General features: G+C 32.9%; 1 protein-coding gene across 6 annotated transcripts in view; it reads right to left on the bottom strand.

The window, feature by feature from the left end:
* Positions 1-21: 21 nt before the first annotated feature.
* Positions 22-17,307, bottom strand: part of LOC138713485 (solute carrier family 35 member C2) — a 113,551-nt gene continuing 96,265 nt past the window's right edge. For all 6 annotated transcript variants that reach the window (XM_069845639.1, XM_069845637.1, XM_069845638.1 and 3 more), the window contains 2 exons: positions 13,763-13,938; positions 22-11,893 (listed from right to left, as the gene is read on the bottom strand). In XM_069845639.1, the coding sequence (XP_069701740.1) occupies positions 11,579-11,893; positions 13,763-13,938 (491 nt within the window). In that variant the 3' untranslated portion in view covers positions 22-11,578. The remainder of the gene's footprint in view (positions 11,894-13,762; positions 13,939-17,307) is intronic.

Consider the following 17,307-nt stretch of genomic DNA (forward strand, 5'->3'; position numbering starts at 1 on the left):
AATAAAATGTTGAGCTTCATATAGTATTCCAGACTGACACTTTATTCAACACCATCCGTGATTTAAAACATATTTATCCTCTAACTTCCTTGTGCCCTTACCGTCAACACAAATTAACTAGATTAAATACTATGAATATACATAATTAGCACAATTAAAATAATAACAAATTGATTATAAGATATTTATATATATATCACACTTGATATGAAAATTCTTTATACCATATATTTCAAATTCTTTTCTCTAAATCAGTCAGCAGGAATGTATTTTGTATTCCTTCAAATCTTTAAATGATGTAAGTGAAAATACATTAGTGCTATATTCTATAACCCATTGGCATACTTAAAATGTCTGTAAAATTGTAATGCTCAAGTGTGGGATAAATTGCTAACACCTACTAAATGGCTAAATTTTTTACATGAAAAGTTTTGTTTATAACTATATTGCTTTCTTGTTGTATTATTATACAAGTGTTATCAGAAGAAATTGACCAGACTATATTGTCAGCTCACGTAGTAGAAATTGATTTCAATTGGTTATTAGAACTTTAAGCACAAGGACAACTGACAAGTATGGAATGCATTCTTTTACCATAAAAGATGGACAGTTTTTGCTGGTAGCCAAGTTACTCAATTTTCTTGAATAAGAAATTCCTTGTAGTTGTGAAGTGTATGCACTGTAAAACAGTTCTGAAGAATGAAATTCTGTCTTGTACACTGAAGAATGAAAATCTGTCTTGTACAAGAGAAGAAATTAGAATTTATGTTACTCTTGCTTCAACAGTTCCACTATAAATGGCTTTGAACATTCCTTTCTAATAAACATAAGTTTTAAGATAAAAAAAACCTTTATAGAATATTACACTTGTATGGGATAGGTGCATTACAGTATAACAGAATCAAGGAAAAATTTGAAGGAAAAAAAAACGAGATGGAGTCGATTTTTTTCTGTTTCTGAGGTTCTGTTATGCACTTACCAAACAAGTGTAGTCTATAGAAGTTTTTGTATGATGATCGTAATGTAAGTTTAAATAAATAAATTTTATGAAGGTAATTTTTAATTTTATATATTATTATTTATTATTTCAGAAGTACTCTTCTTCATTTCATTCTTCTGAGCATTCTTCCATAGAAGTTTATCTCCCACCATTAATATTTGATTATGCTACCTTTGCACGGTCAAGATACCGCGGCCCTTCAAAATTAATCGAAAATATAAAAAGTATAATTTGAATGTGTTGAGAACTGTGTTAATCTTTTTGTAGGTGTAGAGTTAATTGAGAACTGGTTGTGTGTGATCTTTTTGCAAATAATCATAATAACATTATTTCTAGCATTTCTACAGTAACAGTCATCATGTGGTATAGTCAACTTACATGCAGTGTCAACAATGGTAAGTACGAAACAACACACCATCATGCAAAAAAATAACTTCACATTGTATTTCCTTTTTTATTAGATTTCAACGTGAAACCTTTTGAGCAGAAGAACTAGATAAAAATGTACTCGAAACTGCAGATTTTTATATATTCTGAAGTTAGGCACTGAACTATATTCTTAATTTCAAGATATATTTGTCTTCGGTTGTTTTAAAACCAATAAAATGTATCTTGAAGTATGCCACTGGTTTATAACATCACAATTCACACATTTAGGCACATTGTTAAATATTGTTCACACACAATACAACAAACAAATGAATACATGAAGTACTAATATTTTAGAACCATCTTAACTGTGTATGTTCATAAATAGGTACGTTATTAATTTAGTTTATAGATTCTGTTCAAACTGTACATTTAACAAAAACAAAACAATACTGATGTAAATTACCCATGTACCATTATGACTATAATCACAACTAGTGAACAAGTGTTCAACTCAGGAACAAATAGTGTTGTCTCCCTAAAGTAAAAGGCAACCATCGTGTTGGAATGGTTTTACAGAAACAAGCGTTTTCTTGCATTAATACATACCAGTAATGACTAGCATTGGAAAGATTAAATGTTTAAACTTGCAGTAACACATTTTTATAGTAAAGAAATCTAGCAGGAAATGCAACTGATGTAAGCAACCTTTCAGTGTTGATTTTTAATTATTCTTGAGTTGTCTACATTCTGCATTGATTTAGTTGCATATAGTAATGGTGTTGATCAATACTGATGGTTAATATTAGCTTTGAATTGGAGTGAGATGTAAGAAATGCTAATATTTACACTAAGAAAATTCTAATAAATATTTCTTAAGAATGTTGACATTTCTTGCCTGTTACATTTTAAGTTAACAGATTAATCAATAAAATCTGATTCATACTGTGCTTCTGGGTGAAGTACTAAGTACTCATCTTCTCTCAATGCCACCTTCAAATTTCTTGATCTAATGGTTGGTTAACTCTTCAATAAAAATGTTGGTGTCTCAGAATAGAAACAGATTTACTGGCATTCTTACATCTCCAGTTGTGATTAGCTTTACAACTGATATTGTTACTGCACAATATGACCTCTAAATCAGCCAGGTAGGTATCTAATGTCACTCGCAACTAATAATAATTGTTTCAGCCATGCACAAAATACAAAACTTGACAATGTTTTCTCTCTGTATAAAAATGTATAATTGCATTCATAATTCCATAACCCATATATATATATATATATATATATATATATATATATATATATATATATATATATATATATATATATATATATATATACAGACTGTCCCATAAGTGCACTAAATTGGAATGTGTGTCGACACATAGTAAAGAACTGGAATCTGTTGAGTAAGTAGAGAATATAAGAAAAGGAGTAAACAAATATTTAAAGCTTTATTTCACTTTCCCTTGTAAGATTGCTCCCTCTTACATGATGCAATTTAAATTAAAAGAACATGGTATGAATTAAAATTTACTCTCCAGTCTAACAGAGAGCATTCAACTATTAAAACTGTGTAAAAAGTCTTTGTAAGAAAATAGGTGCGAAAATACAGAATATTTGAGGAAATATTTATACACTTAGACAGTGCCAATGGAAGATGACAGCATATGCCCAAAAATCTGTAAATATGAAGCAATTATTCACGAACTGCTGTCAACTCTCTTTCCTTTTATATTAAACAAAACTTTGAAAGTACTTACTTACTTACTTACAAATGGCTTTTAAGGAACCCGAAGGTTCATTGCCGCCCTCACATAAGCCCGCCTCGGTCCCTATCCTGTGCAAGATTAATCCAGTCTCTATCATCATATCCCACCTCCCTCAAATCCATTTTAATATTATCCTCCCATCTACGTCTCGGCCTCCCTAAAGGTCTTTTTCCCTCCGGTCTCCCAACTAACACTCTATATGCATTTCTGGATTCGCCCATATGTGCTACATGTCCTGCCCATCTCAAACGTCTGAATTTAATGTTCCTAATTATGTCAGGTGAAGAATACAATACGTGCAGTTCTGCGTTGTGTAACTTTCTCCATTCTCCTGTAACTTCATCGCGCTTAGCCCCAAATATTTTCCTAAGCACCTTATTCTCAAACACCCTTAACTTATGTTCCTCTCTCAGAGTGAGAGTCCAAGTTTCACAACCATACAGAAGAACCGGTAATATAACTGTTTTATAAATTCTAACTTTCAGATTTTTTGACAGCAGACTAGATGATAAGAGCTTCTCAACCGAATAATAACACGCATTTTCCATATTTATTCTGCGTTTAATTTCCTCCCGAGTGTCATTTATACTTACTTACTTTGAAATTACTTTCAAATTAAAATATGAAATTTATTTTACATCTTATAAAATGGCACCCTGGTATCATAAATGTATGAAGCCTTATAAAATAGCACGATGGTATCATAAATGTATGAAGAGTGCAAGGGGGGGGGGGCAAATGTCTGCTTGTAACCAAATTTTATTTTATTTGTTTAATTCTTGTAAACTTTATATGACGTGCTTACATGGCAAAAGCATATATGGACAAGAATGCTTTAGTTAAAGAGTTGTAGTCCACCAGAGTTAAAATTATTTAATACTTTTAAAAAAAGGAGAAAAGTCCAGTTGATTTAATACTTCTAAAAAAGGAGAAAAATCCAGTTTATTTTTAGTCAGATGAAATAATTTATTTTTGTTTATATGTGTGTACTCTGATTTCACAAACGGATATATATTATCTTCTCATTTTTGTGTCACATTTGCAATAGATGTACTTTTAATTTTGACTTTGTTCTTTAAATGTTTAATCAATTTTGAATCCATTACATGCTTCATTATTAAAATTGTAAAACGTTTATTTATTAAGGATGCCTGACTGTAAAAAGTTTTTATACAATTCTAGCTAAATGAAATATATTTTTTTTATATAATTTTACCAAATTTGGATACTTATTATAAATCAGCAGAGGAGAAACAGATGTTAGAATTGTATTGAAATATCTTGTACAAATTTGACAATTAAGTGAAATAAAATATTTAAATAACTTCAACAACGAGATAATGAAATAAATGTACATCAAACTATACACTGATGATGTCCTAGTCGACATATAAAACATATTTACTTTGTACTTTTAACTTAAATTAATATATTTTTCCTTAATTGTCCGTTGTTTACATTCATAATGAACCATTTTGTTCCTAATTAAATTATCACTGTGGGAAATTTCAAAACTGCGACTGCATTTTCCTCAGAAAATACTGTATTTAAAGTTTGAAAAAAGATTAATGAAACAAGTCACATTACAGTATCGTACCCAAGCTTTTATTTTAAGGACCACAAAATACAAATCAGATAACAGCATAATGTCTATTATTATTCCATAAAAAACTAAAATTCGATTTCTGCTATAAATTTAGACATCCTGGCCCTTTTAACATTGCTTCTTAAATATTAATTAGACAACTAATTCTTCGATAATATTATGTAACATTTACATACATTAGTCACATCTAAGTATTAGATTTTTCTATTGCATTTCTCCTTTAAATTTGTGCATCATTATCCTTGAAAAAAGAAATCCAAATTTTATTACTATGTACATACTATGAAATATGAAAAGCACAAAACAATTTTCATTGAAATCCAAGGAAGTGTTCTGAAGTGCATATTTAAAATTTCAAAATTTACTATTGGTACGATATTGAGAAATGTTATGGTCAGAAATTGTACAGTGATCATTAATTTAATTTTTTAATTTTATGCATGTGTGCTTTGTCCAATGAGGCAGTCCCGTTATTGGGAAAGCTGAAAGAGTGTCTTTCTTATTATTAAAACTACTATTCATAATTAAAATATATATATACACGTTCCTTCTTTCTTGCACTCTTCAAACATTTATAAAACATTTATATAATTGGTGCTGCTAATTTAATTTATGCTTGGCATAAAAAGTGCAGAAATATTTACTCACAATTTTCTCATTCTAGTAGATAATAAAGAATACATTTTAAAGTTAAGGGAAATTCGCTTCGATTTTTATATTACTTCACACTATTACAGAAAAGCATCTTTGAACAGTTCTAGTACATTAAATGAGGTCAATGCTTCAGCTGGGAAATTCTGTATATTGCTGTATACATTATCAATAGATTATCGTATAAGTAGCAGTGTGTCCCTTAAAAACACTTCACTCTTTACTTTCTCCATAAATATTTTATTAACAAAGAAAATAAACAAATAATTGCGACTGATTATTATTATTATAAATATGTGCTATAATTAAGCTTTATTTTTTAAGTTAGTAACATAGTCAATAGAATGTTATTTTTCTAACACCCCATCTGGACGGAGTTTCAGATTAATGTGGCTAGGAACCACAATCATTTGTTTTAATAAAAATGTTCCGTGTTTGTCATTTTTTTCGTTCATATTAGAACAAAAACAGGAGGTGCAATCTTGTTCAGTAGACTTGTCAAGGCACGATCTAAATAGGTAACAAATTTCCCTAACTGTACAGATGAATATCCATTAAAAATCGTGTATTATAATAAATCCTTTAAAGAATATTTATTTTCAGGCATTTGGCATGTCATGTTTATTTATTTAAGGTCTATTACAGCAAGCAAAGTTTCGGATTAAAGCCCTTTTTAATAGGCTTCTCCAAGCCATAATACAGATGTGATCAGATCGAGCAGGAATGTTATGGTAACTAATGAGATGGAATTCAATACAGCCTCGTACACACTGTCTGTATATAATATACTGCAAAGATCAATATGTGGGTTTCCAGGCTTAAATACTATTAAGCCAACATCAAATGTCAGCTTAAGTTCAGACTTAGAACAAAGGAGCAGAGCTATTACATGGACCAATAAAAATTAAAGATTGTTTTTAAATTACAAAAAACGGAATGGATGCTAAAATATTCACTGCAATTACAAATTACACATTTTCGTAATAAAAAATAAAATAATTTGATTGTTTCATAGAACAAGAAAGGAGCAGATTTGGTTTTGTATTAAGATTATCATATTGTATATTGTATTGTTGTAGAAATAGTTTTTTTTTAGAGGTGTCTGCACTCAATCTAAACCATAAACATATATACCGGTATTGGTTTTGTGTTTAACATAAATTTATTGTGCATGTAGTATAAATATTTAAATACAGTGTGTGCATATACAACTTACTGGCATTATAACCGGTCGTAGCACACTTGTTAGTGGAGAGATCCGACCTCTCTCTCACACGGAAGGAAAACGAATCCGCAGTGATTTAGGCCTATAGTCCTGTACAAATAATGTGCCAGTAAGCGATCATAAGAAAACGTTATGTTGATCTTACTTTTTATCAAATCATACATTGAAAGTGAAAATGATGTCTACCTTCCTGGATGCAAGAATCTTACAATTGTGCACGTAAATTACGACACTGTTTCCATGGTGCTACCTATGATACAGTCCCTTCAAGACCGTGCCTAACTGAACTGTTTAGAAAGAGTGGCGAAAAACAGGTAGGGTCTGTTTTAGACAAAAAGAAAAACTGAAGGAGGTCAGGTTGACAGAGGAGAAACTTGCGGATATTCAGACAAGAATGCAGGTAAATCCTTGCAAAGCTTCACGTTGATTAGCACAAGAATACGACATGTCACAAAGATCAGCATTAAGACTAAAAATGCTGCGCTTTTATCCTTATAGAGTGACAGTGGTTCATGGATTACAGCAAGGGGATCCAGTTATTCGCGTGAATTTTGTTAGTGGATGTTGCATCTGATCATGATGGTAGTGTTGATCTATCTCAATTAATGACAGATGAAGCTTGACTCCATTTAAGCATTATGTTCATTGTCAGAATACAAGGCACTGGGACACTGCAAATCATCATTTAGTGCATGAAGTTCCTCTTCATGATCAGAAAGTGGGTGTGTGCAGAAGGTGTTTCAGAATTTTTTACACCGATGTGATTTTTGCATCCAGAAAAACGGACATCATTTCAATATATACTTTGATAAAAGTTAAGATCAACCTCTTATCATAGCATTATTTGTACGGGACTATAGACCTAAATCACTGCCAATTCGTTTTCCTCCCATGCAAGAGACCAATGGGATCTCTCCACTACATATGTGCACTACAACCAGTTATAATGTCGGTAAGCTGTATATGGTGCACTGTACTACTTCACAAGAAATGCTGTGGAATTAATGTTTTGGACTTAAAAAATAAATTCAGATCCCAAAGTTTACATCGTGATTCTTAGGAACTGTTTTTCTCATCTGCACGAAAGAAAATCAAAAGAATCGAATTTTAACTTGAAAATGAAATTTGTCACATAGAAGTTAAAAAGAAACATACACTTTATGTATAACTGTGACAATATTTTAGGGGTTCATACATCTTTAATCTTTTGTTCGAAGTGTCCAAAGTTTAAGTTAATAAAATATCTTTGTTGCTAAGCTGATTTTAAGAATAGTCTATACATACAAAGTTTGTGCTATTTTTGTAGACAATTATACAAAGCTCCAGAAGCCAAATGCTTGTTCAAAAATACTTCAGAATGTGCTGTAGGTTACCAAAGACAACCTTTTGAAATATACACACATGTTAAGAAAAAAACTGCTTATGTAACGGCAATGTGACACCCATATTCTGACACCATATAAAATATTTCACAAATTACGAAAATGTAGTGTATAAAAGTGACAAAATTTATGTTCTTATTGGAATGTGTCTCCTATTGTTCCCTGATCATACGAACGTCTATTCCAAGGGTAACAAATTTATATGTAAACCCACATGTTTTAGAAAGTACCTCCAGTTCAATGAATTGTATTGTACCGGTATTCATTGTGGGTCTTTCTGGATTATTCAGTATTACTACTTCTTAAGGGTAGGAGGATTATAAAGGCTTCTTAATACCAATTTTGCCACTGATTAATAGGTTAACAGAAAAAAAAACACTAACAGTCAAGATAGAACCTCTGTTACTACACCGTATCTGTAAGAATTGGTTTGATAATACAGTTAACCCCAAAACATTTTTGCTGTTTTTTTTTACAAGTTGAACTGTTTAGTATAATCACATATAGACTGTATACTTTTCTTAAATAAAAGTGAGGTATGCAAGGCAATATTTTTTAATTGCCATTCCCAAACAACTTTCTAGGGTCAGAAAGATGAGATTAATTGCTGGGAAGGTAGATTATAATACGCAACTACATAATATGGTTGTTTAGGAAGTACAGTACTGTCTTAATTTTCTTATCTTGCTAGTACGATCATGAAAAGTAATCTCGACTGTTTCGTGTGATTATTAGGCTATTTTCGTACGTATCCTGAAAATTTCACTTCTCTCCATCAGATGGAATAACTGTATCAATGAAACAAATGGAACATGGCAGTGATATTCATTGAAGCTGTGACATATGATAAAATACTTGAATAGAAAGCATATCCACTGAAGTTAAAGAATGTTTTAAGAAGTGTTATGGACAATATCAAAGCTGTGATACAGGGAATTGGGTAAAATAATTAAATAAATGCTAAAACTTGGTCGCCCCTGCACTGCAGTAACAGAAGAGAAAAAGAAGAAAGAGAATCAGTTGATTTTTGAGAACTAACACATCACAAGTTGGGAATTGTGTGCAATTGTAAGAATAGATTTCAGTGACCTCAGATACAACTTAGTTACAAGAAACTTTCTGTCAGATCAATGTTGTATGTGCTTACAAATGGTCAAATGAAGAAGAAAGTATTTTGATTTTCTGGAGATGTATGAGTGATGATTTCATAGAGAGTATCAACTTGGGGTACGAGAATGAGTTCACCATTAGAAGTGAAGTCAGCCTGTGGCATAAGGGTTAAGAAATGGCACTGCAACCAATGAAAACTTTCACGGGACAAATGTATAGAGATCTGACTTTGAGAGTGTGTACAATACTTTATGGAAAAATCCCAATAAGTAAGACAAAAATAAATTTCACTTAATTTTCAAGACGTGTTTAAGAAAGAAAAATGTACAGTTTTGGAGAATTTCACAGATATCTCTACTACTTTCGAAGTCTGGCAGCATCACTGTATTCTTAAATTCATCCTTTATAATTTACAGAAATTATATTTCCCAGAATAACGTCCAGTTACTACACATTACTGGATCATAAAGGAAATTATTACATTTTTAGCTGAAAATTAAATTCACAAAGAAAGAAACTGCCACTGTGTAGCAAAAATTGGTTCCTCTCATGACTAATGATGACAGCACAACCAAATACTGAATTATCAACTTAAAGGGTGATAAGTAGAGACGAGAATTCCATGCAAATGCATGTTTTTATAGGAACATAGGACATCGCTGAAACTTAATACTTATCCATTTCATTACTTTCCGGTTCCAAATATGTGTACTTTTCCGTGCATATTTGCATGCATATTTGCCTTTTTTGTGGTTAAAAACATGCATAATGCATATTTAAGCAATTTTTAGCTTAATAATGCATATAATATACATTATATTCAGTTTAAATGCATGTTTTAATGGTTTTGAGGGAACACCTCATTTCTCGATTTTTATGTCCCTTATTGTAGCTTCAGTAATCAGGATTGAAGAAGGAAAAGAAAAAACTAAATAACAGAAAAATGAAAAAATGTTAAGATTTTCACAATAAGATGTTAAAGGACCTTTTCTTCGACGGAAGTTCAATTTTACAACACTTTACTCCTCTATAGACTGTGTGTCATAAATGGATTTATTACCGGTAGGTTGGATATTTTGAGAATAGTAGAGAGGAAATGTAGAGGGTTTAAGGAAACTGCCAACAAATAATTTAGGTCAAAAGCACCCTCTTTCAGGGAGGTTATAAATTCTCTCCCTTTTCCAATTAATAGTAACAATTTAGATTCTTCTAAAATTGAAATCATTCGTTAAACTGTCTTTGCAGTGTGTGAACCTCGTTAGTGGTTAATGTGTTTGTTTATTCTGTTTGCGTGTGTTAATGTGGTTCTAATATGCTTCCAATTAAAGATTCCAAAAGTGTACTCTTTGCATAGTGGATTAAAGGAAAGGGTTATATTAGATCAAATGGGGATGTCGTATTCTTGCGATTGTTGGAGTAAATAGGTAAGGACTGCTATTCTATTTCCGAATATTTTTATAGCAGTTGTTCTATGTAAAAAATTACAAAACTTTTTTAAATAATTCATTAAATTACGATGTCCACTTTTAAATCGTATCTAAGTAACCATAAGATCTATTATAATTTCAGATAAAATATAAAAATTTCAAGTCAACCAGCATGTCGCATCTGCTTTGCATATTGCAAGGCAAAGAATTCCATAGATCCCTCAGTTATGCCCGTGGGAAAGTGGGTGTAGTGGCGAAAAACAAACTGGACAGGGTCATAAATGCGAACCTGGACTAAGGATTCCTTTTTTCAGTGAAGGTTATTTATGGCGAAAACTTGAATGAAGAATTTGACCTGACACTGTCACAAATATGTTCATTCAAGTTTGCACCCATAACTTCTTGCGGTGCAAAGAGGTCATTCTCTGCCTACAAAAACATATTGACTGACAAGCACAGGAACGTCACAGAAATCAATTTAGAAAAATGTTGTTAGTCGTTAACTGTGCAAAAAAAAAAATAAATAAATAAATAAAATAAAAGTGGCATGAAATAAGACAATTGGAACAAAAATTAAAGTGCTTATTTCATGTATTTTTCGCTTTTTCATGCATGTTTCATATTTTGATAGCGCATAAATGCATGCATATTTTGGGATTTTATAGTGCATGAAATTCTCGTCTCTAGTGATAAGACAGTTGGGAAGATGTCTCACGTGGATTTTGGATAACTATCTTGAAGCCTAAACGAACCAACTACTAGCTAATTCGTGATTGGATTGTGATGTATACAGCATTCCTGAGTGATGTAAATGTAGTTTCCAGTTTCCCATCTCAGAGGGTCATGGACAGAAAAAACTTGCGTGAGGTGTCCTCTATGATCTGAGCATCGGTAATTTAATCTTAATTTTTAAATCATGACTACTGATGCTCTCTGGCTCTCTGTGGGAGGAATAAGGTATTCTAAGTACATATGGGTTTAGTAATAAAGTGTTCCCTGATTAGCAGTACTGCTGGCACAGGAGGCATTGCTACCTCGGGTTGTCCCTTCTCTGCATGATGTCAAACAGCACATTGGAGGTGTCCTCGTCACTCTCGTCTGTACTGTTGATGCTACCTGCCATGAACATGACGGAGGAGTCTCCCAGCAGCGGCACCCTAAGGTCTGAGCTGCTGTCAGCCAGCTTGCTGTTCAGTGAGTCATCCATGTTGCTGCGTCTGCCAGCAACGACCGCCTTGTGCACCACATGACATGCAATTCCACCCAGACAACAGAGCAGCCCCACCACGTTGATGAAGTTCATACGATCACCAGCCTCAACGGCCAGGATTAAGGTGCAAACCTCCTGCAGGGAAGTGAAGCAGTGCCACTCATTTAATAAGGTGCTTTAGCTCAGACTACACGAGTAAACTAATCCTGGCATTGTAAACTATTTACTTGTATTATATCTAGGCTGACCAGATTATTTATGGTCCAGCAGGGGACATCGGCAATTTCAAGAAAAACCACAAATGCTTACCTAGTCACTCCCTCTCCGTTGAAATGTTCCAGACAATACATGTAACAGTAGATATTACCCCCAAACTAAATTCAGCATGTTTTGCTATTAGATCTATGCAAAAGATAGTACATATCAATACCTTAAAAACAATATACTTTGCATACTTTCACTCGGTAATGAGTTTTGGAATAATATTCTGGGGAAATTCCAGTATATTCCTATTACAAAAAAGAGTAATTAGAATAATAGTAGGTGCCAAATCTAGGGAATCTTGTAGGACTATTTTCAAAAAACTACAAATAATGCCCATGGCTTGTCAGTATATCTTTTCATTAATAATCCTCGCCTTATATAATCGTGAAAACTTTGTAACTAATTCAACAGTTCATAGCATAAATACACGTCAAAAAATGACTTTCATACTCCATCGGCAAGTCTATCATGCTATCAAAAAGGAGTGCATTATATGGCAGTAAAAATTTTTAATAGCCTCCCTATCGATATAAAAAATGAAACTCAAAACATAAGATTATTTAGGGCCAAATTAAAGAAGTACCTAATTTCTCACGCCTTCTATTCTGTAGGTGAATTCATGACATTCAATAACGCTTCATGAAATTGATACTAAAACTTTGTGTTGTACTAGTAGACTATATTGAAAATCTCTTCTGTATATATTTCATCTAGACTGTGACTATAAATTAAGACTTTATAATAGTATTAAGTTTTTTGACTTGTTCCATATTCTAGCTGTGAAGCAATGTATGAATACCAAGGAATGTTAATAAATACAATACAATGATAGAACTTTGCACACTAAATTTGTAGAGTACGGTGTCTTAGCTTCCGAGAGTTGATTTTATAGGATGACCAATTATTACAATTTTCACAACTTCTGTTTTTGACAGCAAAAGGTATATACATCCTTTCTGAAAAACTAGAAGTACTTAGTAGCTCAAAAACCGACCAACAGATGGTAAAGAGCTTTTATGAGAGCAATGCATTATTTGAAAAAGGAACATTATCTTCTATAATGCAGTCAGCAATTTTTTGTAAGATGTCTATGTTATTTCTTTTCCTTAACTTATTATTAATAATTTACATTAGGTTAGGTTCAGTTAAATTAGTTATTAATTTAGGTTAGTTATATAATGTTCAGTTCAGTTTGTAATTTTACTAATCTATTGGGTTGTCAATTTAAGTTTCCTGATTCATACTCTCCTGGATATTTACTTGTTTTTTACAATCATAATAAATTGTAATTCTTCCTCCACTATTTATAATAATATGTTATCATTATTATTCGTACTTTCATCACCATTATTTTTGTTAATTAAGTACAAAATGAAGCTGTAAACTAAGATTGTTTTGTATAACTCCGCTCTATTTTCCATTGTGCTATTGTTTTCAGAGAGTAGTGTGTTTTGATTTTCCTATAAAGTCTTGTTCTACACAAATTTAACCTTACAGCTGAATTCAGCATTAAATTTTGAATAAGGTGAGTCTTTCTTCAGGTGTTTTTTTAAAAATGAGTAGGATTGAAAGTTCAATAACTTTCTATTGATTTAAAGTAGAAGTTTTCTGAAAAGCATGATTTAGCATGAAATCCTCTTTCATAATGTGTCAAAAAGTGAATTCGGATGTTCTTCACCCTATGGTCTCTTTTGTGCGGAACATCACATTTATTTGGTCACTATTCACTGAATGACGCACCTTGAATATGCACGCTACAGATAGTGTGAGGCTGGAGGTATTGGTGACCACCATGTACTCAGCTACTTCCATACAGAAAGCCAGCATGGCGCCTGACACGATCTGCAGCAGTGTGACTGCCAGCACAGATGTCTCATGGAAACGGAACAGTTTGCAGGTGCCAGCCAGAGCCAAACCTGCAACACAGTACTGTTATCTCAACTCACTGGTCGGGTAAGAAACCCCTACCACAGGCGAAAGAGCACAGTAGTCGTTCTCTCAGTTCCTTTTTCCATGGATGTTTTGCTAGACATTTCCATTTAGTGTGGACTTTTATGTTCCTGGTAGACATTTTTAGTGTTCTTCTATCCTTATAAGAATAAGAATGCAAATATGTACACTGTTTTCCACAGTATGATTTGAGACTTTGATGGTTATCAATAGGGGGCGGATGTTGATGAAAAGTAATCTTCTTATTTTTCACATTACGGCGATGCCTATTAATGTATAAATCCTTTCTATGTTAATATCAACGTAAAAAAATAATTTCTTATACTGCATTTTTTACTTTTTTTGAACTAATAGGTCATTTTTATATATTTTTTCGGAATGTTTTGGTCATTTTTAATACTTTGAAGAACTTTTAGATCATTTGGAATGCATTTTACTTTCTTCTTTACCGATAGGTTTGTTAAATCTTTTTATAAGCAAATAGGTCAGTAGTAATAAATTATCTACTGAATAAGTGAATAATAGTGAAGTTTGAGTTTTATAATTTGGAACGAAGCCTAAAGTCCAGGGGCGTATTTTGCGGGCTACCGGGGCTACCGGTGGTAGCCCAAGGAAATTACAAAAGAAAAAGTTTATAATATAACATAATGTAATAATTTTGTATTACTAGTTTTACCATAGTAATTAAAATTAAAGTAATTAATTGTTAGATATATTTTGTGTAATAATAGGGTCAGCGGTAGCCCAAACCCTTTAACCAGTATACGCCACTGCTAAAGTCTATCCCTCATTCCACTGAAGACTTCATTTCACATGACGGAAGTAATATAAAATGCTTGACAACAGCTTAGTTTAAGTGAGGACTTTGACTGCTATTGTTCTTTTGTTGGTACGAGGGTGTCTTTAGAATTTATGTTTGGAAGGGGAGAAACATTCACCATATCCTGGACAGGACGTTATGTCCCCAATATGATTCAGAAGGGATGTACATTTTTAGCACAAAGATTGTAAGAATGTATGCTGCGCCCACAATTTGTTTTGTCATTCACACTCCCCCATCTGGAAGATCTGGTAACAAAAGTGTAGAGTGGAAGGAGAAGGAGACGGAGAATGAAGGCACTGACTTGGACCACTCGGATTGAAACATATTGTAAAACCTCATTGAAATCTATAGTTTTCCCGTAAAACCTTCATTTTCTTGCATGTCCTTTTCCTTTATTTTAGCCAAATTCCAGGAAGTTGCCTCCTCTCTCCGAGATTTGCAGAGCAGTCATTGAAACTAATGACTAATTTTTAAGAAGTTGTGGTGCAAGTACTTTCAATAATATTTAAATGTCATTTTTCCATTAGTTTAAGGGCATTTTAAGTAGATTTTTAGGTCATCAACATCTGCTCCCTGTTATCAACATGCTGCGAGGTCTTTGGGTACTTGCACCGTATCATAGCAGTGACAGTCAACATTTCATAACTACATATCGTCATCATCAGGGAAGTCAGGGAAAATAGGACATAGTTGTTGGATCCATTACCAAGAACTATTCTTCAGGACTGACCTTACCTTGTGAGTACATTCTTTCCTTAATGATGTTTTATATTAAAAACCGAGATACGTTTAGTACTAATCAAAACATTCATAATTTTAATAAAAGACATATATCAAATCTCCATCTACCCTCTGTTAGTCTAAGCTGTTATAAAAAAGAGTTCACTAGTCATGTATTATAATCTTCAATGCACTGCCTAATTATCTTAAAAGTTTAGAACAGAATTAACCAAATTTCTACATACTCATACCTTCTACACAACTGATGAATTGTGTATGCTTGTAAATTGAATTATTCTACTTGATATGAAATATACAATTTTGTATAGCTCAACTATAATATGCTTGTAAATTGAATTAATTGTATATTTTAGTATAGCTTGGCTGATGAATTGTATATGCTGTAAATTGAATAGTAGTTTGTATAGCTCAACTGATGAATTGTTTATGCTTATAATTTGAAGTTTCTTTTGTACAGACTGTAAAATGTTTCCTTTATCAGAAGAGAGTCAATTTTGATCCATAGGTTTATAAAATGAGACTTTACTTAAGCAAAAGCACTGGATAGATATATCACTTGAAAAGGTCTTGGTTGCAAATAAACACCCCCAACTCTGGCTACTAGCAACAAGCATCTATAATGAACACCGATCAACATATTAATTTCTCGCGAAAAACAAAAACTGAATAGACTATAGTGGACTATGGTGGACTTTATGTTGTCAGCAAACAGCTTGATACATTAAGAAGATTGATTGATTAATTGATTGATTGATTGAAATAATTTACATAGGCTAGTATGTATTATCAAGTTTTATATATCTCAATTAATTGAATTGTTTATGCTTTTAAATTGAATTAACTTACTTGCTATGTATTATATTTTATAGCTTTGTAAATTTAATAATCTGATTGCTATGTAGGCTACTATATATTTTTTTGTAGAGCCACCAACATAGCTCAGTCAGCAGACTCGCTAGCCTGCTGATCTGGAGCTGCGATTTTTTCCGAGGTTTTCCCCAACCATAAGGCAAATACCAGGTAATCTATGGCGAATCCTCGGCTTCACCTCACTTCATCTCGCCAAAAAATTGTAATCTTGTAACATTTTGACTTGTTCCACATCTTAAAGCTTCAATACTAAAGTAATATCTATGGAATACAATAAATGAAATAAAAGAGTATAAGAAAAGTCGCCAAATGTCAGGTAATCCCATAGGAAATTCTTCGAATCCTCTTGAGGAATTATCATCTCGCTATCACCAATTCTGTCAATGGTAGAATGACGCCCAATTAATACATCATCTTAGCATGTAGGCTTTCACGGCTGGTGTTTAATTGATATGGAACTTGCGGGCTAAGATGCCATGGTCTACTGGTATAGATATTCCCAGACGTTTCGTCTACTACTGCGGTAGGCCTACCTGTGGCAACTGATACTTTGACTGTTTGCCTGTCCTTATTTATAGAGCCAGGGATTGGCCTTGGTATTCCATTGTCATGGCGGTCTGCACCCATTGGATCTCGGTGGCCTTGGACTGGTCGTGGTGACAACGGAATGCCACTAACAGTCCAAGGCTACCGAGATCCATTGGGTGCAGACCACCGCGACAACGGAACACCAAGGCCAATCCCCGGCTCTATAAATAAGGACAGCAAACATCAGGACATCAGTTGCCATAGGTACCCCTAGCAGAAGACTTAGACTTAGGGTACCTCACCACTGAAGATGTCTGCCCCAGTAGTAGACGAAATGTCTGGGAATATCTATACCAGTAGACCACGGCATCTT

The sequence above is a fragment of the Periplaneta americana genome, chromosome 14 (genome assembly GCF_040183065.1).
Source record: "Periplaneta americana isolate PAMFEO1 chromosome 14, P.americana_PAMFEO1_priV1, whole genome shotgun sequence".
In the NCBI taxonomy this organism is placed as follows: domain Eukaryota; kingdom Metazoa; phylum Arthropoda; class Insecta; order Blattodea; family Blattidae; genus Periplaneta; species Periplaneta americana.